Below are 25,762 nucleotides of genomic sequence, written 5' to 3' on the forward strand. Positions count from 1 at the left end.
TGCCGATGACATAATCGATTATCTGTAATTTTGGCTGAACATAATCGATTATGGGGGTTGTCTAAATTTCAACATAATCGATTATCCTGGAGCATAATCGATTATGTTGAATTTATAACTGCAACCAAAGTCGGTTATGTTAAATGTTTTTTCAAATTTTTTATTTTCAGATTTTTGTTTTTATTTTTAATGAAATTTGTTTGAGGCACAGTTTGATTTTTCTTACAGTTGCATTGTGTTGTGGTGGTCTTCTTTCTCGCAGTTCAATTATCGTTTTGTTATGCTCTCTTTATGTATGTGTTTTTGTTTTTATAATGTATGTTTTATTTTTGTTGGAAGGTTTAATAATATGTGTAGATAGTTATTATGTTTTGAACATTTAACTCTTTATAAGAAATAAATTATTTTATTTAAAAATAATATTTTTACATAATGGATATCGAAATGTTTAATGTTGAGTTTTTTTAGATTTTACATAAATTATTAATGTTATAATAAAGAAGATTATAAAAAATGTTATAGTAATTAAAAAAAAAGAAAAATTTAGAGAAGAAATTTGAATTTTTAATACTATGCGTATATAGTTATTATTTTTTTATCATTTAACTGTTTATAAGAAATATATTATTTTATTTTAAAATAATATTTTTACAGAGTGGAAATAGAAATTTTTAATGTTGAGGTTTTTTTTTAGATTTTACATAAATTATTAATGTTATAATAAAGATTAAAAAATATGTTGTAGTAATTAAAAAAACATAAAATAAAAAGTTTATATAAGAAATTTGAATTTTTATTAATATGTGCAGATAGTTATTATTTTTTGAACATTTAACTGTTTATAAGAAATATATTATTTTATTTAAAAATAATATTTTTACATAATGGAAATAAAAAAATTTAATGGTTGAGGTTTTTTTTTTGAGATTTTACATAAATTATTAACGTTATAATAAAGAAGATTAAAAAAAATGTTGCAGTAATTAAAAAAAACAGAAAAAAGCTTAGAGAAGAACATTCAATTTTTATTAATATGTGTAGTAGTTATTATTTTTTGAACATTTAACTGTTTATAAGAAAGATATTATTTTATTTAAAATTAATATTTTTCCAAATTGGAAATAGAAATTTTTAATACTTAGTTTTTTTTTTTGATTTTACATAAATTATTAAGGTTATAATTAAAAAGATTATAAAAAATTATTAATTATTAATTATAAAAAAGGTTTTACATAAATTATTAATTTTATGTAATTGTTAATTTTTTTTCTATTTATTTGTTGTTTGATTAAATTATAATATTTAAAAATTGAATTTTTTATATATTTATGTCATTTTTATATTACATAAATAAAATGATAGAGTGATTTATAATAAAAGTTTTATTATAATTAATTAAAATTAGGTTTTAGGGTCACTATTGATGTACTTTACACTGAAACGTTAACCGCATTCGGTATGTTGTATTGACACTTATCCGTAATCATAGTTTTGGATGAAAGTTAAAGATTTCATGGATAACATTATGAATTCGGGAAGGCATTATGACGAGGCAGAGATGATACATTTTGGAAAAACAGTTACAATTTATGACAATCTTGTTGCGACGAACATGAATTTAATTTCACAAGTCCAATAACAAATTAAAAATAATACTAAAGGTGCATTAGTGATGATCCTTTGCATGATTGCTTTTAGATTGAATTTGTTACGCACAGAGCGTATTAGAAGCAATATGAGTGAGTTCAAACCACAAAAAAGCGTCGTAGACAAGAATTGATGGAGTACTTGGTTCACACTGAACAATGTTGTGATATTATGTGCATGTGACCAGAAGCTTTCCTTCAATTATGTCAACGAATACGGGAAATTGGACTTGTTAAAGACGCATATCGATCAATCGTGAAAGAACAAGTTGCAAAATTTCTGCACATTATTGGGCATAATATGAAGAAATCGAAGTGTGTCATTCTTTTTCCATTGGTCCGGAGAAATAGTTTCTCGTCACTTTCATAATGTTTTGAGTGCAATTTTAAGGTTGGAGGGGGAATTCTTAATTCAACCAAATGGAATGGTTGTAGAACTGCACATCCTTATCCCTACTTTAAGGTTTGCTTATGAACACATTATTTTAAATTATATATAATATTTTATTTAATTTGTGTTTAATTAAAGTTATGAAATTTGGTTTACATTAGGATAGTTTGGGGGCCATAGATGAGTCTCATGTATGTGTTAAGGTTGAACGTGCTCATGCGCCTCGTTTTCGAGGGAGAAAAGATTGGCCAACCCAAAACATATTTGAAGGTTGTGACTTTGACTTGAAGTTCACATATGTCCTGGCTGGGTGGGAAGGAACTGCCTCCGATTCAAGGATATTGAAAGATGCTTTGGAACGAGACGATCATTTGGTAATTCAAGAAGGTTAGTTTTAGGGGATTGGGTGTGCAGAACAATAAATAGGTTTTAGTAGTATATACTAAAGAAACTTTCCACAATCTTTGTAGGAAAATACTATCTTGGTGAAAACATTATGCTGACAAATTGCAGAAGCTTTGAAAAGTAAAATCCATCAATTTTGTACTCCAAAGTTATTAGTCACCATATTTGTAACTGACTCATAATATATTGTAGGCAAAAACAATTTTAGTTCTACTCTGGTACACTCAAATACCAACACTTTTTTTTTATCAGCAATGAATAAATAAAATTAAAGGGATACTTCAGGGGTATCCCAACCCATATACAGTAACCAGAAGTGGACTTCCTATATCATCCACAAAAGAAGCTCTCCTTTATGGTTGGAGCAAAACAACCTTAAAGTGAGAAAACCGTACCCAAAATTATAACCAGCAGGTTACCTCTAAGCAACACCCAACTTTACCGGAACTCCCAGGACCGAGGCCACCTACATTCACCTCGCCACGCGACTACACACATATGGAGGACGCCGCTACCTCGACCGGCGATCTTGATTGACCTTTGCATTGCTTCGGCGACCACTGACTACACACATCTGGAGAACGCCGCTTCATCGATCGCGATCATGTTGAACCATGGTGAACGCTGCTTCATCAACCGACGATCATGTTGAACCATGGTGAACACTGCTTCATCAACCGACGATCATGTTGATCTTTGCGTACCTTCGGCGACCACCGACTACGCGCGCTTGGAGATTGCCGCTTCTTCAACCGGCGATCATGTTGACCTTTACATTCGACGACCACCGACTACGCACGCATCTGGAGAACGCCGCTTCATCGATCTCGATCACGTTGAACCAAGGTGAACGCCGCTTCATCAACCGCCGATCATGTTGATCTTTGCGTACCTTCGGCGACCACCGACTACGCACGCATGGAGATCGCCGCTTCTTCAACCGGCGATCATGTTGACCTTTACATTTGACGACCATCAACTACGCACACATCTGGAGAACGCCGCTTCATCGATCGCGATCACGTTGAACCAAGGTGAACGCCGCTTCATCAACCGTCGATCATGTTGATCTTTGCATCCCTTCGGCGACCACCGACTACGCGCGCATGGAGATCGCCGCTTCATCAACTGGCGATCATGTTGACCTTTACATTCGACGACCACCGACTACGCACGCATGGAGATCGTCGTTCCATCGACCGACGATCATGTTAACCTTGTATATCTTCGATGACCACCAACTACATACATATAGGGAACGCCGTTTCATCGATCGGCGATCATGTTGACCTTTGCATACCTTCGGCGACCACCGACTACGCATGCATGGAGATCGTCGTTTCATCAACCGGCGATCACCAAAACCTACGAACAGGGATTCAACTGTCAGATAACTGTGGAGAGACAGTGATTGGGATTCAGGAGCCAATCTGAGAACGCATATGTGAAACCATTTGTCTTGTGTTTTAACCACAACCAAGACCATAGCTGAGCATTTTGAAAAACTTCGTCTGCGTCGGGGATCCCTCCTCTAAAGACTACCTGATTACGCTGTTCCCAAATGCTTCTAACAATTGCTGCCCATAATCCTCTCCATACCTGGTTTTGTGTACTGGATAGGTAGACTAAAGAGAAGTTTACGAAGTGACTCCTTATGTCCTTGTTATTGGCCCCCAAAATGCCGATCCAACGATAGCAACAGGACCATACTCGTTGTGCCTGTGCACACTCAAGGAAGACATGTTGAGATGATTCGTCTGACAAACCACACAGAGCACATAATGGCGAATTCACCTGTATCCCTCTCCTTATAAGGTTATCATTGGTAGGTAGTCTGTTAAGAAGGATTCTCCAAGCAGTAACAAGTATTTTTGGCGTGGCCTTCGACTGCCATAAGAGGCCAAAAACATTATTCGTAGCTTCATGAGTTTGATGCTGAACTAGAAGGGAGTATGCTGATTTCACCGAGAACATTCCTTTTGGATCTTCCTTCCAGAAAAGATAATCTTGGGCATCCTGGTATAAACTTCCCAAAGACAACGATGAAATTAGCTCCTTCTCCATATTCCCTTCCCATTCAAATCTGTCCCTCCTCCAACTTAACCTCCATCGCCACCTATCATCCTCCTAGCTCCCCCACCGTCTTACCTTAGTCCAGCGACAGAGTGTATAGTCTTGGATATAGGGATTTAAGGTTGCTATCCTTTAGCCACACATCTTCCCAGAATCTGGCTTTACCCCCGTCTCCTACTTTCCATCGAACAGCTTTCTGGAACCACCCTTCCTCCTCACCTTCACCACACACTTTGGCTAAGTCCCTCCTCCACCAGGATTGATATTTCAGACCAACTTGTCTACCGCCTGGTTCTAAAGCATATTTGGACTTAAGGATGTCTTTCCATTTTCCTTCCTCGTGATTCACAAGTCACCATTTCCATTTTGCCAATAAAGCTGAGTTAAACCTCCTAATTTCTTTGATCCCCAACCCGCCTTCTACAGGAGGCTTGCAGATGTTGTCCCAGCTTACCCAAGAGATGGGTTTATTCTCTCTCCCCCAGCCCCAGAGGAATCTTCTTTGTATACTTGTAATTCTGTTACAAACTACTACTGGCGCTTTATAAATGGATAGATAGAAGAGCGGGATGGTGGTGAATTCAGATTTCAGCAAGCAAATGCGGCCTGCCATAGATAAGGATCTGCCTTTCCAGGAACTGAGTCTAACTTCTAGTTTTTTCACCACCGGCTCCCAAAACTGTTTCTTCCTTGGATTACCACCAACTTCTACCCCCAAGTATTGAAAAGGAAGTTGCATAGTATGACAATTAAGCGTTTTCGCATAGGTGTTCAGGACATAGCTGTCCATACTTATTCCAACCAGCTTTGATTTGTGAAAGTTGACTTTCAAACCTGAAGCAATTTCAAAGCAACGGAGAATGGCCTTAATAGCGAAGATATTATTGAAGGAGTCTTGGCAGAGAAAGAGTGTGTCATCTGCAAACTGTAGTAAACAACACTCAGTGTTGTTCCTTCCTACCTTTATCCCCGTGAGCTCCCTCGTACTCAACGCTTTGCGCACAATCCCAGCTAGCCCTTCCGCCACCACTAGAAACAGAAAAGGGGCTAGAGGGTCTCCCTGTCTTAAACCCCTAGATGGTTTAAACTCCTCTGTAGGACTTCCATTAACCAAAACAGACACTGAAGACGAGACCAGGCACCCTTTAACCCACATAATCCACTTTTCATGGAATCCCAGCCTTCGTAACATGTCAAATAGGAAGCTCCACCTGACAGAATCATACGCCTTTTCGAAATCCACCTTAAAACATACACCTCTCCTCCGGGTCCTCCTACACTCCTCAAGAACTTCATTAGCCATAACCACACTATCCAAGAGACCTCTGTCGCTAAGGAAGGAAGATTGGCTATTATCAATGACCGTAGACATTACTTCCTTCATCCGAATTGACAGGACCTTTGTAATAATCTTGTATATGGCTCCAACAAGAGATATGGGTCTAAAATGTTCAAGCGACGATGGGTCTCTTACCTTAGGGACAAGGGCAATGAAGGATGCATTACAACCCTTGGGAAAAGACCCCGTAGCCTGAAAAAATCTCACAACTTCCATAAGATCCATTTTTAAGACGTCCCAACATTTCTTGATGAAATTACTTAGATGTTGGAGATTGTTGTTTCAGGTGCATCTCTTCTCATTCCATCAGTACCCCTGATAACCCAACAAACACTTTACAAGATCCCAACTACTAGATGTACATCTTAGGTTAAGGTAAAATATTTAATGTTTGAATATTTCTATAAAGAAATATACTAATGAATAAAGAGTGGTTGCTCCTAATATTACACATAAACCATTAGCATCCAAATTTTCTTCTCTATTTCACAAATTTAAGAGCAAGTCAAACATTATTCAACCAAGATTGAGAGAAGAGAGGAACCTACGGTAGAGGAAGGAGTTCAATGATGCCTCTTCTCTTGGGTGAAAGTTTTTCCTTTTCCGATTGGTGTCTAGAACCTTTGTTGTGCATGAGGTTAATTACTTAAGTGTGTTAGATATAACTTGGGCAAGGTAAGTTTTTGTTAGTTTGAGAGGCTTTAGGCAGGAATCGGTAGTTGGGTACCATGTATAAGGGTTGAACCACCCCTGAAGTGGTTCTTATTTATTTATTTTTTATTGCCGATAAAAAAAAATAAAAAAAATGATGCCTCTTCTCCCCCAATTTTACTTTTAGGGTTTCTCACTTAATTTTATTTTTACTTTTTTAATGGGCTGCAACACATGGCCCAATTAGAAAAAAAGTTCTAATAATTCTAATTGGACTTAGATGGAGGCAATTAATATGAAATATTATTATTGATACTAATATTTATATTTTTTTTAATTTTTTAATTTCTTTTATAATTTTAATATATTATAAAATTTTCTTTAATTAAAATAAAAATTAACTAAACTTAAATTACTTTTCTAATTTAATTCCCACAACGTAATAAATCTTAAAATTATTTCAATTCCCTATAACCTACTTTTATATTTCCATTTTTAATTTCATTTTGTTTTAGTTTGTTTATTGCTTTTAATTCCCATAAAAAACTATACGAATTCGAATCCATATGTAAAAATTCATATGTAACGCTCACTTTACATACGACTAGATCCGTATGTAACATTTACTTTACATACGGATCTGGATCCGTAAGTAAAAATTCGTATGTAATGCTTACGTTATCCGTATGTAAAAATCCGTATTCGTATGTAATGCTCACTTTACATACGGATCTGAAACAAAAACTAAGAATAAAATAAAAATAAATAAAAAATAAAACAGAAACTTATAATAATAACTAACTAACTATAAAACTAAAACATAAATTTATAATTATAAATAACTAACTAAAATGAAAATAAAACTACCTAAACTAAAAATAAAAATTAAAAACTAAATAAAATAAATACACTAAAAAAACTAAATAAAAAAATAAAAACTAAAACTAAATAAAGTAAATATACTAAACTAAAAAAAAAACTTTAAAATATTCACAAGACTTAAAAAATTATACTTTCAAATTTTAAATAAAATTGTTTCTCGGAAACTACACCAAAAACTTGTTGACCTGTTTCGACAAGTGTACGGAGTTTAAAATAATAATTTGTCTCAAGAGAGCGATGTTGAACCCTTAAGAAACAGTTATTTAAAATCTTAATTATAACATTTACTAAGTATAAGAATATGTACAATAATTTAATTTAAAAAAGACTTAATTGAGAAAATTGAGAATGATATTAATCCTTCTCACTTGTTTGTATTTGGGATGAACAAAAACAAACAATATTCTAAACTGATTGATATTGATATACATATAAAAATTATTCATATGGATTCCTCACATATAAAATTATTAAAATTTTCTATTAAATATTTATATTGACCATATATACGACTTTAATTACACCCACTAATCTGTTAATTAATATTTTTAAATGGAATTAGCCAAATGTATTGAGAACTCTATTTGAACTTAAATTCGGTTGAAATATTTCTTTCCTTTCAAAATCATGAATAATACATTTAAAAATAAAAATATGTATATAATAATATAAAAATTGTTTAATTACTGAAAAATAATGTTGTAAAATTTTGTACTTTTTAGATAATATCAAAAATTTAATTTTGTTTTGTTTAAACAAAATCATATATAAAATTGAAGAATTAAAACTAAAAATTTGTTTGACTAAAAAAAACTTATCCTAAATAAGTTTTGATATATTAAAAATATATATGAAGTATTTAAAATAAATTAGATTAAAAATAAGTTGTTTTATAAATTAAAAACATTTAGTACTATTTTAATTTTAATTTTCATTTATAAGAATTGATAAATCAACAGTGAGTCCTTAAACCCGTGACCAGCATCAATTCTCATTGTTATACTCTATCGTGTACACAAACAGACAGAAGAAGCAATGCACTCAACCCTAATTTTGGAGAAGCAACTACCAAATCTGAGGAGAAATCAAAGAATGAGAATTGAAAAACAGAAAAATTGAAAAACGAAAAAATGAAAAACCAAAATTATGAATAGAGTACCATGTTCTTAGGTACTGTTTTTTGTTTTATGTGTAGCTCATTACTGTTTTATTGGTCACTGGAAACTCTCTTTTTGTTATCATAATCGCTTACAGTGTAGAATAGTCTTTTATATACTTTATGGAGGAGCAACTACCAAATCTCAAGAGAAAGCAATAATGAATGAATGCAAGATATATCAAAATAAACCAAAAGTGGCCAGCTGTATTAGCACTAAGAGTTCTTTTATAATCTATTTCAAATATCAAAATAAATATATAAACATAATAAAAATATATTTATAATTCTTTTATATGATATTTTAAAATATATCTTTTTTTATATAATATTTGCAAATTTGTTGAACGAGTTTCGTCCAAAGAACAAGTTTACTTTAAAATATTTTAGAGTGCTAGATACTTAAAGTATACATTGTACTTTTGCTAGAATAATAATAATTGCTGCTTAAAATAAATTTTTGTGTGCTGATATATTAAAACTCTGAAAATGTAAAAGTAAATTAATATTTTATTCATTTTTAATTTAAAAATATTATTATGTTATTATAAATAGTATCAAATAAAAAAAATTTACTGCAGCAAGATACATATTAAATCGCTTGCATGAAAAAAGAAGAACCGAAAAGAGTGGAGAAGAAGCAGAGGAATCAATGAACCAAATAGGCAATTGGATTAGGGATGAGAACTGAGAATTCCAGAAACGTTTCTGAGAAAAATATGAAAATAGTTAATATTGTCTGGATTAAAGCAAATAAAATGATTTTGTGAAATTTTTTTATTAAAATTTATAAATGATGTAATGTAGAAAAGAATTTTTAACTTTTTCTAAATGTTAAATAGGTAAATATATATATATATTATCTTTCGAACTAATTAATTATAAAATAAAAATATTTTTTTAAAAATTTTAGTTAATTAAAGTTTTTTTATATTATTTTCGGTTGAATAATAAAAATGTTACATTTTTTACATTTATATTATGTTATTGATTTATTTTTGTTTTAGTGACTCAGCGAACATGAGAAGAAAAGAACAGTGACCTAATGTCTATAAATTGTTACATGCAAGAAGGCACAGTAACACACCACAAACTCATAATAACAACTGCAAAATCAAATAATGGCTTTTCTTAGGCTTGCTCCTTTGATTCTCTTCTTCCTTGCAACTTCCAGTATGTAACTTCCCATTCTTCATCATTTCATTTCTGTTTATATATTTCAGATCTACACAAAATTATTATACATACTTCTTTTCTTCTGACTTTTAAATTTGATTTTTAGTAATGTTTTCGATGAAGAAGATAGAAGCTGTAGACTGTTCAGGTGCTTGTTCACCGTTTGAGATGCCACCATGCGGGTCACGTGACTGTCGTTGTGTCCCTATTGGACTATTTGTTGGTTTCTGCATTTATCCAGTTCATCTTTCATCATCAGTGGCAAAGGTGATAGATGAACATCCCAACTTATGTCAATCTCATGAAGAATGCATTAAGAAAGGAAGTGGAAACTTTTGTGCTCGTTATCCCAATCACTATATGGATTATGGTTGGTGCTTTAACTCTGATTCTGATCAACTTAAAGGCTTCTTGACCATGCCTAGAGCAATCTCCAAGTAATGTGTATGCCTGTGAAAAGAGGTCATGCATAGTCATGCATGCATGATGCATCTATTGCTATAAATAAAATGAGAGTGTTTCATCCTACTCATTACTTAAGAAATGAAAATGTTGTGATATTTTCTGTTGTCAGTTCATAGCATATTTTGTGAAGTAACACATAACTCACATTCTTAAACTATTAAGAGATCCCACTACGCTCACATTCATAAGAACAAGCTTAGCCCCCATAAATAATAATGGAGTTGCATAAGGAGCAGCAACAGCAGAAGGTTGAATTAACAGTGGTGAAGACCTCAAAACCAGCACGCCATTGCCTCCTGAATCCTAGTAATTGTAGATTAAGATGAATTTAGAGGTGTGTTTCGTGTTTGGATTCGTGTGTGCAAGGAGGAAAGGATGACGAGAAAAGGTGTGAAACACCTTAAGTAGGTGTCTCCCTAAAAAGCGATGATAAAGATAACGTGACAAAATTAATTTTATTCTATTTTCCTTCAATTTATGTAAGTCATGCATGAAAATAGAAGTTAGAATTCCTACTAAATAAAAAGTCCATTATGAGAACCACATAAAGATTATGTGAGTTTTTTTTTGAGTGGATAATGAATTATACTTGGAAGCTAGTTGATTTTGTGATTTGTTGAGTTGATAATCGATTATGCTTTCTATATACTTGACACATAATAATCATGTCGTTTTTTACTTATAATTAATTATACCTTACTCATAGTTAATTATGTTGTTGTTTCAAGTAAATAATCGATTATCACTTTCACGAGATTGTTTATGGTTCTACGCGGCTACTAGTTTCATTGTTTCATATGATACAATGTATGAATCTTGCTATATAGTAAGTTTCAGATTGGGAAATTCTTTTTGGATTTATGTGGTTCCTATCGTTTATTTTGTTAAGGATCAAATTTACATGATTGGTTACTATTTCTCAATCGTATGCCTTCTTGTGAGTCTGTTATTTTTATTTTTATTTCTATAATGGATAACTTCATTGTGAAAGAAAAACTATAGTAGTATAATGTGAAGGAAAAAACGCACGCAGAAGTAACACACACAATCGCGAATCAGCTGTAGAAAATAAATGACACAAGATTTAACGTGGTTCGGTCGCCAATTTGCAACCTACGTCCACCGGCAACTAATTAAGTTTTCATTCTGTTTATTACAATTTTATTACAAGCAAAAGATCTCTTAAATAGATATTATAAAGGGGACAGAATGATTAAGCTCACTCACTAAAACATAGAGTCTAGTAAGTCCATCCCAATTGTTCCTAGCTTCACACTCAACAATCTCCCACTTGAAGTCACGGAACCATGTTCACCTGCGCTTCAACTGTGTACATGTACTTCTTTTGTAATTTGTCAACGGAACTCAATGTTCCACCACTAGTTGCCACCAGCCTTCTTAATCATTTTGAAGACTTCGTTGAAACTCCCCTGAGTTTCAACACGTTCGTCATGACTGAAACTGCCACTGACTCGCGACACAGTAACGTACCACAAAATCAAAGAATGGCTTCTGTTAGGCTTGCTCCTTTGGTTCTCTTCGTGCTTGCAACTTCCAGTATGTAACTTCCCATATCATTTCTGTTTATATATTTTAGATCTACACAATATTATTATGCATACTTCATTTCTTCTGACTTTGAAATTTCATTTTTAGTAATGTTTTCGGTGAAGAACATAGAAGCTGCAGACTGTTCAGGTGCTTGTTCAGTGTTTGAGAAACCACCATGCAGGTCACGGGATTGTTTCTGCATCCCTATGGGAATATTTGTTGGTGTCTGCATTTCTCCATTTGGACTTTCAGCTGCGGCAAAGATGATAGATGAACATCCCAACTTATGTAAGTCTGATGAAGAATGCATGAAGAAAGGAAGTGGAAACTTCTGTGCTCCTTATCCCAATCACTATATGAATTACGGTTGGTGCTTTAACTTTGGTTCTGATGAACTTAAAGGCTTCTTGGCCATGGCTAGAGCAATCTCCAAGTAATGTGTATGCATGTGAAAAGTCTTCATGATGCATGATGCATATATTTCTATAAATAAAATGAGAGTCTTTCATCCTACTCATACTTAATGAAGAAATGAAAACGTTGTGATACTTTTTGTTATTAGAAATATATATATAAAAAAAGACAACAACTACCTCAATTTTATACAGGAAACCTCTTCATAGTATTAAGAATGCCTAGACCACGAGCATCTCTAGGCTCGCACACCTTATATTAGATACTCAGGCAATTTTCCTCCATTCGGAACTTCAATCCACAAAAATTTCCTCTGTAAAGACATGTTCTTCTTCAACATAGTAGAAGGTATCTTGAACAAAGACAAATAAAACAACAGTATAGACAAAAGGGCAAATTTGATCAAACAAATCCTCTCAACCATCGAGATGAATCTACCTGCTTCCATTTGCTCGATCTATTCCTAATTGTGTCAACTGCACCATCCCAAAACACACTCTTCTTATGACACCCTCCAACCGACAACCCTAGGTAAATCAACGGAGTTTTCGTCACTCCGCAATTGAGAATAGTCACAAATCGAGAACAACAGTTTGATTAACCCTGACCCCTCGTAATATGATTTTCGAGAAATTCACCTTAATACCAGAAGCTAATTCAAAACAATACAAAATAACCTTCAAGTTAAACACGCTTTTGATGTTAGCTTCTCAAAAGAACAAAGTGTTGTATACAAACTAAAACATATTGACCTTAACCTTCCTGTGTCCAACCTCCAGACTCTCAAACAAATTCTTCTCGACAACTTTCTTTTAAACCCCGACTAGACCTTCTGCCACGATAAGAAACAAGAACGATGCTAAAGGATCTCCTTGCCTCAAACCCTTCTTCGGGATAAACTCGTTAGTCGAGCTCCCATTTACTAAAACAAACACTGAAGCAGATTCCAAACAGGATTTAATCCAGAAGATCCACTTCTCATAAAACCCAAGCATGCCTAACATGTAATAGATAAAATCCCATCGCACTGAGTCGTAAGCCTTCTCATAATCCACCTTAAAAAACACACAGTTTTTCTTCTTTCTCTTCACATCCTCTAGTACTTCATTGGCCACTAAAACGTTGTCCATTATACCCCTTCCTTCGAGGAAGGTTGATTGCCTAAAATCAATGATTTTATTCATCAACTTCTTCAATCTGTTAGACAGAATCTGAGATATAATCTTAAAACAACACCCCACCAACGAAATAGGTCTTAAATAACACAACTGTTACGAATTATCGGATTTAGGAATCAGACATATAAAAGACGCGTTTCACCCCCTAGGCTATTTTCCACTAATTGCGAAGTCATACACAACCGCAAGAATACCATCCTTTCAACAATCCCAACAAAATTTAATAAAACTAAAATAAAAAACATCTCGCTCAGGACTTTTCGAATAGTCACAACTCGAAATTGCATTCTTAACTTCCTCCTCTGAAAAGGCACCTACCAACATTACGTTGTCAGCACTTGAAATAGTGTTAAAACCTATGTTATTGAAAAAAATATGTTACCTTAGCTTTAACCACATCATTCTTCACACCAATGACCATTCAAGTTTTAGACCCAAAGTAAAGGTACGCTTTTTTGAATACTTTAAGTTGAAACAAATTTTATAGTTTGAATGCTCTCGCTGACTTGATCATTGAAGTGTGATCAGCAGGTAGAGCTCCCTTTTTGTCATCAAGCAACAACATCTCGGAACATCCAGGGAAGACAAGTCAAAGTTGAGTTCACTATCCAGTCCAACCGAGGTCAATCGGCAAGAACAAATCCTAAATTATTTAATGTTCTATTTAAATAAAAATATAAAATAAATAAAAATTTTAAATTATTCAAAATCCTAAATAAATACAAATATAATAAATTATTTAATGTCCTATTTTAAAAAATCTAAAATAAATCAAATTTCTAAATTATCTAAAATCTTAAATAAATAGACCAATATTGATTATGGGTGCACCAAACATCAATTATCCATAAAAAAAAAATAGGCCATCATCGATACTGAATGCACCAAACATTGATCATCTAACAAAAAATAAGTCAATATTTATTATTGACACACAACATTGATTGTACACAAAAAAAAAAGACAAAATCAATTATGGAAAACACAACATCATGTGAGTACATTCTTTTTCACAAATAAGTTCACCATAATATCAGCTCGTTTTTCTTACTCTCAGCGGTTCATTGATCCTATGACTTGTATGTTTTCAATTAAGTGAGCTTTTGTAAGGTTTGATCGTTTAGTTGGATTGTTTGTTGTTCTAAATTTGTGAGGGTTAAATTGTTTAGAAGGGGTGTGGGGACTTATTGTGTTATGGTTTATATAAGGGTTGAATCACCCCTTAAGTAGTTCATATTTATTTATTTTTTCTTGTCGATAAAAAGAAGAAGTTAACCATAACATCTCACTCATCATAACTAAAGAAATATATCAAATATGTGTGCGTGCAAGATGTACTATCTTCCTTATTTATGATAAACTTAATGAAATGTGAAAGTGCAATCTCTCATGTATATAGGAAATAAGTATATCTTCAATTCTTCTGAGTTAATTTTAATATTTCTTTTGCTTTTAAAAAAAATAGAAAACTCCACACTTTCTTGCTATCCCTTTGTTCAACAAAAAAAAAATTGTATTAATTAATTCTGAGACAAATTTTTACGCAAAATTTCTTTTTTCGTAACTAATTCCGTAACTAAGAAGTACCGTATGAATCAATTCTGCAGTGAAATCTGAACCACGTAAAATTGTCATTGGTTAACTTTGAATCAATTGAAAAATAATTTTATTCGATTAATTTTGAGTCAAATGAACGAAAGATGAATGTAATAAAGATAGTATTCAATAGTATTTATGAACAAAATAAATTTTATTTACTCAAGAAATTCTCTCGTTAAAACCTTATTCGATCAAATTCTCCTTAAAAATAAAATTGGAGCTAAGGAAAGAAATTACATCGTTCTTCTTTCACAAATTTTTGTACAATGAAATTAATTAAAAAGAAACTAAGATGAGTAGCGTTTCACGTATGGGTTATGAGTTTTGAAATTATAATAATAAATTATATTCAATTACAAACAATTAAATACACAATTTTAAAAATAAATAACATAAAATATTAAATGTAATTTATACTATTTAACTAAAATTAAAAAAAATGAAAAAACAAAAAATAAATTGAAAAATGAAAAAAAAATAGAAGTGGTGCTTACTCACGATTTCTTTTCACATCTCTATAATTTTTTTTTTTTGAAATTTATCCGTTGATGAATAAACGAAACAAAATTGTGCCAATAAATTTTCCATTGCATGAAAAAAGAAAAAACTGAAAAAGACTGGAGAGAAGCAGAGGAATCATTGAATCAGAATAGGCCAACTGTATAGTACAATAGTGTTGTTTTATTATGTGTTTCATTAGAATGAGATCTGTGAATTTGAAAGAGTAATGAATTATCAAAATTGGTACCAAAATGAGCAAAATGAACAGTGGCATATAAATTCTTACCTAGAAGAAGGCACACTAACACACCACAAACTCAGAATAGCACATCTGCAAAATCAAAGAATGGGTTATGTTAGGGTTGCTCCTTTGGCTCTCTTCTTGCTTGCCACTTCCAGTATGTAACTTCCCATTCTTCATCATTTCTGTTTATATATTTGAGATCTACACAATATTATTATACATGCTTCATTTCTTCTGACTCTGAAATTTCATTTTTAGTAATGTTTTCGATGAAGAAGATAGAAGCTGTAAACTGTCCAGGTGATTGTTCAGCGTTTGATACGCCACCATGCGGGACACATGATTGTCCCACATGATCCATTTACTGGTTTCTGCGCTGGACTATCATCTGTGGCAAAGATGATAGATGAACATCCCAACTTATGTCAGTCTGATGAAGAATGCATGAAGAAAGGAAGTGGAAACTTTTGTGCTCGTTATCCCAATCACTATATGGATTATGGTTGGTGCTTTAACTCTGGTTCTGAAGAACTTAAAGGCTTCTTGGCCATGCCTAGAGCAATCTCCAAGTAATGTGTATGCCTGTGAAAAGTGGTCATGCATAGTCATGCATGCATGATGCTATAAATAAAATGAGAAATAGTTGTGACTGTTTCTATATCGTTGTCTTAGACCTTGTCTCAATCCATAAACAACTTTCTTTAGTTGTTCATATGTTCAACCACAAAACCTTTAGGTTCTTGGGCACACACCTCACACCTCTTTCTGTTCACCATTCAAAAATTAATGATGTGATATTCAATTATAATAGTTTAGATTCTAAATTTGGTAGCAAAAATTTTTGGTTGCTAATTAGATACCAATTTAGAAATCATTTAACAATAATAGAAATTAATTTAGAAACTAAATTTTTGTAGTCTCTAAAATGTGTTGGAGATCCCACATCGACTAGAGATTATGACATTTCATTGTATATAAGTGGGTGCAAACCTCACTCAATGAGCCGGTTTTATGGGGTTGAGTTAGGCTTAAAGTCTACTTTGTAAGGAGATCCCACATCGATTAGAGATTAAGACATTTCATTGTATATAAGTGGGTGCAAACCTCACTCCATGAGCCGGTTTTATGGGGTTGAGTTAGGCTTAAAGTCCACTTCGTAATATGGTATCAGAGCCATTTCAAGCATATCCTAGCGAGTGTTTGTTGGGTTTATCAGGCCACCCGCTATCGAGCCGTTATCGGACCACCCATAATATGTTATCCCACGCACGGGGGTGTGTTGGAGATCCTACATCGACTAGAGATTAAGACATTTCATTGTATATAAGTGGGTGCAAACCTCACTCCATGAGTCGGTTTTATGGGGCCTTACTCCTCGGGTGTTTTGGTCTGAAACTTTTACCAGACATTCGTCATTGTGTCTATTGAGTTTTGGCTGAGATTTGAGGCCCAGATTCGTCCCAAAAGATTGGCAATAAATTTTTTATTGATCACTGCCAGGGCCGAAAGGAAGGTTCGTTTGTGTGTGAAACTGTTTGATTTTTTTCGTGGGCAAGTACTCATCCATTTGACCTAAAATTTTGTCGCGTTTTGTCCCAAATTCATTGGATATTTATATTTGGAATTTCAGGAAAAAACTATTTCGGGAGAATTTTTCGGAAATTTTGTGCAAATCAAGGCTTTCAAAACTTGTGAAATTTCGCCCTACTTTCTGCAATTTTTATTCTGGGTGCGTATTGCGCTGAAAAAGTTCACACAAGTACTTCCATATGTTGTTTGCACCCAGGTAAGGAGGCACGTCCATAAAAGAATCACAAAAAGGAGATACGGGACAGAAAATCCAGGATGTTTTGTTTTCGAAAAACCAGTTTTGTTCACTCTGGGTCTGGGACTTACTACGCCTTACTCCTCGAGTGTTTTGGTCTGAAATTTTTACCAAACGTTCGTCACTGTGTCTATTGAGTTTTGGCTGAGATTTGAGGCCCAGATTCGTTCCATAAGATTGGCAATAAATTTTTTATTGATCACTGCCAGGGCCGAAAGGAAGGTTCGTTTCTGTGTGAAATTGTTTGATTTTTTTCGTGGGCGAGTACTCATCCGTTTGACCTGAAATTTGTCGCGTTTTGTTCCAAATTCAGTGGAGATTCTTAGGTGGAATTTCTGGAAAAAAACTATTTCGGGAGAATTTTTCGCATATTTTGTGCAAACCAAGGCTATCCTCTACCAAAACTTGTGAAATTTCGCCTTACTTTCTGCAATATTTATTTTCGGTCCGTATTGCATTGAAAAAGTTCACACAAGTACTTCCATATGTTGTTTGCACCCAGTTAAGGAGGCACGTCCATAAAAGAATCACAAAAATGAGATACAGGGAAAAAAATCCAGTACGTTTTGTTTTAGGAAAGCCAGTTTAGTTCACTCTCGGTCTGGGACTTACAACGCCTTACTCTTCATGTGTATTGGTTTGAAATTTTTACCAGACGTTCGTCACTGTGTCTATTGATTTTTAGCTAAGATTTGAGGCCCAGATTCGTCCTACAAGATTGGCAATACAATTTTATTAATCACTGCCACGGCGGAAAGGAATGTTCGTTTGTGTTTGAAACTGTTTGATATTTTTCGTGGGCGAGTACTCGTCCGTTTGACCTGAAATTTGTCGCGTTTAGTCCCAAATTCAGTGGAGATTCTTACGTGGAATATCATGAAAAATACTATTCCAGGAGAATTTTTGGGAAATTTTGTGCAAACCAAGGCTATCCTCTTCCAAAACTTGTGAAATTTCGCTCGACTTTCTGCAATTTTTATTCTGGGTATCTATTGCGCTGAAAAAGTTCACAAAAGTACTTCCATATGTTGTTTGCACCCAGGTAAGGAGGCACGTCCATAAAAGAGTCACAAAACGGAGATATGCGGAAGAAAATCAAGGACGTTTTGTTTTCGGAAAACCAGTTTTGTTCACTCTCGGTCTGGGACTTACTACGCCTTAATGCTTGGGTGTTTTGGTCTGAAATTTTTACCAGACGTTCGTCACTGTGTCTATTGAGTTCTGGCTGAGATATGAGGCCCAGATTCATCCCACAAGATTGGAAATAAATTTTTTATTTATCAGTGTCAGGGGCGAAAGGAAAGTTCCATTGTGTGTGAAACTGTTTGATTTTTTTCGTGGGCTAGTACTCATCCGTTTGACCTGAAATTTGTCGCGTTTTGTCCTAAATTCAGTGGAGATTCTTATGTGGAATTTCAGCATAAAATTATTTCGGGAGAATTTTTTGGAAATTCTGTGCAAACCAAGGTTATCAAAATTTTTGAAATTTCACCCTACTTTCTGCAATTTTTATTCTGGGTCCGTATTGCGCTGAAAAAGTTCACACAAGTACTTCCATATGTTGTTTGCACCCAGGTAAGGAGGCACGTCCATAAAATAATTAAAAAAAGGAGATACGGGACCAAAATCCAGGACGTTTTGTTTTTGGAAAACCAGTTTTGTTCACTCTAGGTGTGGGACTTATTACGCCTAACTCCTCGGGTGTTTTGGTCTGGAATTTTGACTAGACGTTCGTCACAGTGTCTGTTGAGTTTTGGCTAAGATTTGAGGCCCAGATTCATCCCACAAGATTGGAAGTAAATTTTTTATTGATCACTGCCAGGGCCGAAAGGAAGGTTCGTTTGTGTGTTAAACTGTTTGATTTTTTTCATGGGCAAGTACTCATCTGTTTGGCCTGAAATTTGTCGCATTTAGTCCCAAATTGAGTGGAGATTCTTACGTGGAATTTCAGGAAAAAACTATTTCGGGAGAATTTTTTGGAAATTTTGTGCAAACCAAGGCTTTCAAAACTTGTGAAATTTCGCCCTACTTTCTGCAAATTTTATTCTGGATCCGTATTGCGCTGAAAAAGTTCACACAAGTACTTCCATATGTTGTTTGCACCCAGGTAAGGAGGCACGTCCATAAAAGAATCACAAAAAGGAGATACGGGGAAGAAAATCCAGGACGTTTTATTTTTGGAAAACCAGTTTTGTTCACTCTCGGTCTGGGACTTACTATGCCTTACTTCTCTGGTGTTTTGGTCTGAAATTTTTACCAGACGTTCGTCACTGTGTCTATTGAGTTTTGGCTGAGATTTGAGGCCCAGATTGGTCCCACAAGATTGGAAGTAAATTTTTGATTGATCACTGCCAGAGCCGAAATGAAGGTTCGTTTGTGTGTGAAACTGTTTTATTTTTTTCGTGGGCGAGTACTCCTCCGTTTGACCTGAAATTTGTCGCGTTTTCTCCCAAATTCAGTGCAGATTCGTACATGGAATTTCAGGAAAAAAACTATTTCGGGAGAATTTTTCGGAAATCCTGTGCAAACCAAGCCGATCTACCAAAACTTGTGAAATTTCGCCCTACTTTTTGCAATTTTTATTCTGGATCCGTATTACGTTGAAAAAGTTCACACAAGTACTTCCATATGTTGTTTGCACCCAAGTAAAGAGGCACATCCATAAAAGAATCACAAAGAGGAGATAAGGGGAAGAAAATCCAGGACGTTTTGTTTTCGGAAAACGAGATTTGTTCACTCTCGGTCTGGGACTTACCAAGCCTTACTCCTCGGGTGTTTTGGTTTGAAATATTTACCAGACGTTCGTCACTGTGTTTATTGAGTTTTGGATGAGATTTGAGGCCCAGATTCGTCCCACAAGATTGGCAATAAATTTTTTATTGATCACTGCTAGGGTCGAAAGGAAGGTTCGTCTGTGTGTGAAACTGTTTGATTGTTTTTCGTGGGCGAGTACTCATCCGTTTGACCTGAAATTTGTCGTGTTTTGTCCCAAATTCAATGGAGATTCTTTCGTGGAATTTCAGGAAAAAACTATTTCGAAAGAATTTTTCGGAAATTTTGTGCAAATCAAGGCCTCTACCGAAACTTGTGAAATTTCAACCAACTTTTTGCAATTTTTATTCTGGGTCCGTATTGCGCTGAAAATGTTCACACAAGTACTTCCATATGTTGTTTGCACCCAGGTAAGGAGGCATGTCCGTAAAAGAATCACAAAAAGTAGATAGGGGGAAGAAAATCAGGGCCTTTTATTTTCGGAAAACCAGTTTTGTTCACTCTTGGTCTGGGACTTACTACGCCTTACTCCTCGGGTGTTTTGGTTTGAAATATTTACCAGACGTTTGTCACTGTGTCTATTGACTTTTGGCTGAGATTTGAGGCCCAGATTTATCCCACAAGATTGGAAATAAATTTTTAATGATCACTGCCAAGGCCGAAATGAAGGTTCGTTTGTGTGTAAAACTGTTTGACTTTTTTCGTGGGCGAGTACTCATCTGTTTCACCTAAAATTTGTCGCATTTTGTCCCAAATTCAGTGGAGATTCTTACGTGGAATTTCAGGAAAAAACTATTTCAGCTGAATTTTTCGGAAATTTTGTGCAAACCAAGGCTATTCTCTACCAAAACTTGTGAAATTTTGCCCTACTTTCTGCAATTTTTATTCTGGGTCCGTATTGCGGTAAAAAAGTTCACACAAGTACTTCCATTGTTGTTTGCACCCAGGTAAGGAGGCACGTCCATAAAAGAATCACAAAAAGGTGATACGGGGAAGAAAATCCAAGACGTTTTGTTTTCGGAAAACTAGTTTTGTTCACTCTCGGTCTGGGACTTACTACGCCTTACTCCTCGGGTGTTTTGGTATGAAATTTTTACCATACGTTCGTCACTGTGTCTATTGAGTTTTGGCTGAAATTTGAGGCCCAGATTTGTACCACAAGATTGACAATAAATTTTTATTGATCACTGCTAGGGCCAAAAGGAAGGTTCGTTTGTGTGTGAAAGTGTTTGATTTTTTTCGTGGGCTAGTACTCCTCCGTTTGACCTGAAATTTGTTGCGTTTTGTCCCAAATTCAGTGGAGATTCTTACGTGGAATTTCAGGAAAAAACTATTTCGGGAGAATTTTTCGGAAATTTTGTGTAAACTAGGGTTATCCTCTACAAAAACTTGTGAAATTTCCCCCTACTTTCTGCAATTTTTATTCTGGGTCCGTATTACGCTGAAAAAGTTCACACAAGTACTTCCATATGTTGTTTGCATTTAGGTGAGGAGGCACGTCCATAAAAGAATCACAAAACGGAGATACGGGGTAGAAAATCAGGGATGTTTTGTTTTTGGAAAACTAGTTTTATTCACTCTCGGTCCGGGACTTACAACCACTTATTCCTCGGGCGTTTTGGTCTGAAATTTTTTCTATAAAAGAATAAAAAAAAGGAGATACGGGGAAAAAAATCCAGGACGTTTTGTTTTCAGAAAACCAGTTTTGTTCACTCTCGGTCTGGGACTTACTACGCCTTACTCCTCGGGTGTTTTCGTCTGAAATTTTTACCAGACGTTCGTCACTGTGTCTATTGAGTTTTGGCTGAAATTTGAGGCCCAGATTTGTCCCACAAGATTGACAATAAATTTTTATTGATCACTGCTAGGGCCAAAAGGAAGGTTCGTTTGTGTGTGAAACTGTTTAATTTTTTTTGTGGGCGAGTACTCATCTGTTTGCCCTGAAAGTTGTCGCGTTTTGCCCCAAATTCAGTGGAGATTCTTACGTGGAATTTGAGGAAAAAACTATTTCTGGAGAATTTTACTGAAATTTTATGCAAACCTACCAAAACTTGTGCAATTTCGCCCTACTTTCTGCAATTTTTATTCTGGATCCGTATTGCGCTGAAAAAGTTCACACAAGTACTTCCATATGTTGTTTGCATTCAGGTGAGGAGGCACGTCCATAAAATAATCGCAAAGAGGAGATACGAGGAAGAAAATCAGGGACGTTTTGTTTTCAGAAAACCAGTTTTGTTCACTCTCGGTCTGGGACTTACTACCACTTACTCCTCGGGGGTTTTGGTATGAAATTTTTTCCTGACGTTCATCACTGTGTGTATTGAGTTTTGGTTGAGATTTGAGGCCCAAATTCGTCCCACAAGATTGGCAATAAATTTTTTATTGATCACTGCCAGGATCGAAAGGAAGGTTCGTTTGTGTGTGAAACTGTTTGATTTTTTTCGTCGTCGAGTACTCATCCGTTTGCCCTGAAATTTGTTGCGTTTTGTCCCAAATTCAGCGGAGAATCTTACGTGGAATATCAGGAAAAAACAATTTCGGGAGAATTTTTCGGAAATTTTGTGCAAACCAAGGTTATAACTCTACCAAAACATGTGAAATTTAGCCCTATTTTCTGTAATTTTTATTCTTCGTCCGTATTGCGCTAAAAAAGTTCACACAAGTACTTCCATATGTTGTTTGCACCCAGGTAAGGAGGCACGTCCATAAAAGAATCACACAAAGAAGATACGGGGAAGAAAATCAGGAAGTTTTGTTTTCGGAAAACCAGTTTTGTTCACTCTCAGTCTGGGACTTACTACAACTTACTCCTCGGGGGTTTTGGTCTGAAATTTTTACCAGACGTTCGTCACTGTGTCCATTGAGTTTTGGCTGAGATTTGAGGCCGAGATTCCTCCCACTGGATTGGCAATAAATTTTTGATTGATCATTGTCAGGGTCGAAAAGAAAGTTCGTTTGTGTGTGAAACTGTTTGATATTTTTCATGGGCGAGTACTCATCCGTTTGCCCTGAAATTTGTCGCGTTTTATCCTAAATTTAGTGGAGATTCTTATGTGGAATTTCAGGAAAAAACTATTTCGGGAGAATTTTTCAGAAGTTTTGAGCAAACCAAGGCAACTACCAAAACTCTTGAAATTTCGCCCTACTTTCTGCAATTTTTATTCTGTCTCCGTATTGCGCTTAAAAAGTTGACACAAGTTTTTCCATATGTTGTTTGCACCCAGGTAAGGAGGCGCGTCCATAAAAGAATCACAAAAAGGAGATACGGGGAAGATAATCCAGGACGTTTTGTTTTCGGAAAACCAGTTTTGTTCACTCTCGGTCTGGGACTTACTACGCCTTACTCCTCGGGTGTTTTGGTCTGAAATTTTTACCAGAAGTTCGTCACTGTGTCTATTAAGTTTTGGCTCAGATTTGAGCCCCAGATTCGTTCCACAAGATTGGCAATAAATTTTTTATTGATCACTTCCAGTGCCGAAAGGAAGGTTGGTTTGTTTGTGAAACTGTTTGATTATTTTCGTGGGCGATTACTCATCTGTTTGCCCTGAAAGTTGTCGCGTTTTGCCCCAAATTCAGTGGAGATTCTTACGTGGAATTTGAGGAAAAAACTATTTCTGGAGAATTTTACTGAAATTTTATGCAAACCTACCAAAACTTGTGCAATTTCGCCCTACTTTCTGCAATTTTTATTCTGGATCCGTATTGCGCTGAAAAAGTTCACACAAGTACTTCCATATGTTGTTTGCATTCAGGTGAGGAGGCACGTCCATAAAATAATCGCAAAGAGGAGATACGAGGAAGAAAATCAGGGACGTTTTGTTTTCAGAAAACCAGTTTTGTTCACTCTCGGTCTGGGACTTACTACCACTTACTCCTCGGGGGTTTTGGTATGAAATTTTTTCCTGACGTTCATCACTGTGTGTATTGAGTTTTGGTTGAGATTTGAGGCCCAAATTCGTCCCACAAGATTGGCAATAAATTTTTTATTGATCACTGCCAGGATCGAAAGGAAGGTTCGTTTGTGTGTGAAACTGTTTGATTTTTTTCGTCGTCGAGTACTCATCCGTTTGCCCTGAAATTTGTTGCGTTTTGTCCCAAATTCAGCGGAGAATCTTACGTGGAATATCAGGAAAAAACAATTTCGGGAGAATTTTTCGGAAATTTTGTGCAAACCAAGGTTATAACTCTACCAAAACATGTGAAATTTAGCCCTATTTTCTGTAATTTTTAGTCTTCGTCCGTATTGCGCTAAAAAAGTTCACACAAGTACTTCCATATGTTGTTTGCACCCAGGTAAGGAGGCACGTCCATAAAAGAATCACACAAAGAAGATACGGGGAAGAAAATCAGGAAGTTTTGTTTTCGGAAAACCAGTTTTGTTCACTCTCAGTCTGGGACTTACTACAACTTACTCCTCGGGGGTTTTGGTCTGAAATTTTTACCAGACGTTCGTCACTGTGTCCATTGAGTTTTGGCTGAGATTTGAGGCCGAGATTCCTCCCACTGGATTGGCAATAAATTTTTGATTGATCATTGTCAGGGTCGAAAAGAAAGTTCGTTTGTGTGTGAAACTGTTTGATATTTTTCGTGGGCGAGTACTCATCCGTTTGCCCTGAAATTTGTCGCGTTTTATCCTAAATTTAGTGGAGATTCTTATGTGGAATTTCAGGAAAAAACTATTTCGGGAGAATTTTTCAGAAGTTTTGAGCAAACCAAGGCAACTACCAAAACTCTAGAAATTTCGCCCTACTTTCTGCAATTTTTATTTTGTCTCCGTATTGCGCTTAAAAAGTTGACACAAGTTCTTCCATATGTTGTTTGCACCCAGGTAAGGAGGCGCGTCCATAAAAGAATCACAAAAAGGAGATACGGGGAAGATAATCCAGGACGTTTTGTTTTCGGAAAACCAGTTTTGTTCACTCTCGGTCTGGGACTTACTACGCCTTACTCCTCGGGTGTTTTGGTCTGAAATTTTTACCAGAAGTTCGTCACTGTGTCTATTAAGTTTTGGCTCAGATTTGAGCCCCAGATTCGTTCCACAAGATTGGCAATAAATTTTTTATTGATCACTTCCAGTGCCGAAAGGAAGGTTGGTTTGTTTGTGAAACTGTTTGATTATTTTCGTGGGCGAGTACTCATCTGTTTGCCCTGAAAGTTGTCGCGTTTTGCCCCAAATTCAGTGGAGATTCTTACGTGGAATTTGAGGAAAAAACTATTTCTGGAGAATTTTACTGAAATTTTATGCAAACCTACCAAAACTTGTGCAATTTCGCCCTACTTTCTGCAATTTTTATTCTGGATCCGTATTGCGCTGAAAAAGTTCACACAAGTACTTCCATATGTTGTTTGCATTCAGGTGAGGAGGCACGTCCATAAAATAATCGCAAAGAGGAGATACGAGGAAGAAAATCAGGGACGTTTTGTTTTCAGAAAACCAGTTTTGTTCACTCTCGGTCTGGGACTTACTACCACTTACTCCTCGGGGGTTTTGGTA

The 25,762-nt window shown here is 35.1% G+C and overlaps 3 protein-coding genes and 1 pseudogene across 4 annotated transcripts; 3 read left to right on the top strand and 1 right to left on the bottom strand.

Moving 5' to 3' along the window:
- Positions 1-3,828: 3,828 nt before the first annotated feature.
- LOC150023396 (uncharacterized) lies at positions 3,829-4,506 on the bottom strand. The gene has a single exon (XM_090297831.1). It carries the CDS (start codon positions 4,504-4,506, stop codon positions 3,829-3,831), a length of 678 nt encoding a protein of 225 aa, XP_090153957.1.
- A 5,094-nt stretch (positions 4,507-9,600) lies between these two features.
- Positions 9,601-10,292, top strand: LOC137821508 (albumin-1). Its single transcript, XM_068626134.2, has 2 exons — positions 9,601-9,716; positions 9,826-10,292. Exons 1-2 carry the CDS (start codon positions 9,665-9,667, stop codon positions 10,158-10,160), a joined length of 387 nt encoding a protein of 128 aa, XP_068482235.2. The 5' UTR covers positions 9,601-9,664; the 3' UTR covers positions 10,161-10,292.
- A 1,397-nt stretch (positions 10,293-11,689) lies between these two features.
- On the top strand, positions 11,690-12,186 carry LOC150023397 (albumin-1-like). The gene is made up of 2 exons (XM_090297886.1): positions 11,690-11,741; positions 11,841-12,186. Exons 1-2 carry the CDS (start codon positions 11,690-11,692, stop codon positions 12,170-12,172), a joined length of 384 nt encoding a protein of 127 aa, XP_090154012.1. The 3' UTR covers positions 12,173-12,186.
- A 3,536-nt stretch (positions 12,187-15,722) lies between these two features.
- On the top strand, positions 15,723-16,312 carry LOC137824025 (albumin-1-like; annotated as a pseudogene). The gene is made up of 2 exons (XR_016517519.1): positions 15,723-15,825; positions 15,930-16,312. The product of XR_016517519.1 is annotated as an albumin-1-like (transcript).
- The last annotated feature ends 9,450 nt before the right edge of the window (positions 16,313-25,762 follow it).

The sequence above is a fragment of the Phaseolus vulgaris genome, chromosome 11 (assembly GCF_051622355.1).
Source record: "Phaseolus vulgaris cultivar YP4 chromosome 11, ASM5162235v1, whole genome shotgun sequence".
Taxonomy (NCBI): Eukaryota; Viridiplantae; Streptophyta; class Magnoliopsida; order Fabales; family Fabaceae; genus Phaseolus; species Phaseolus vulgaris.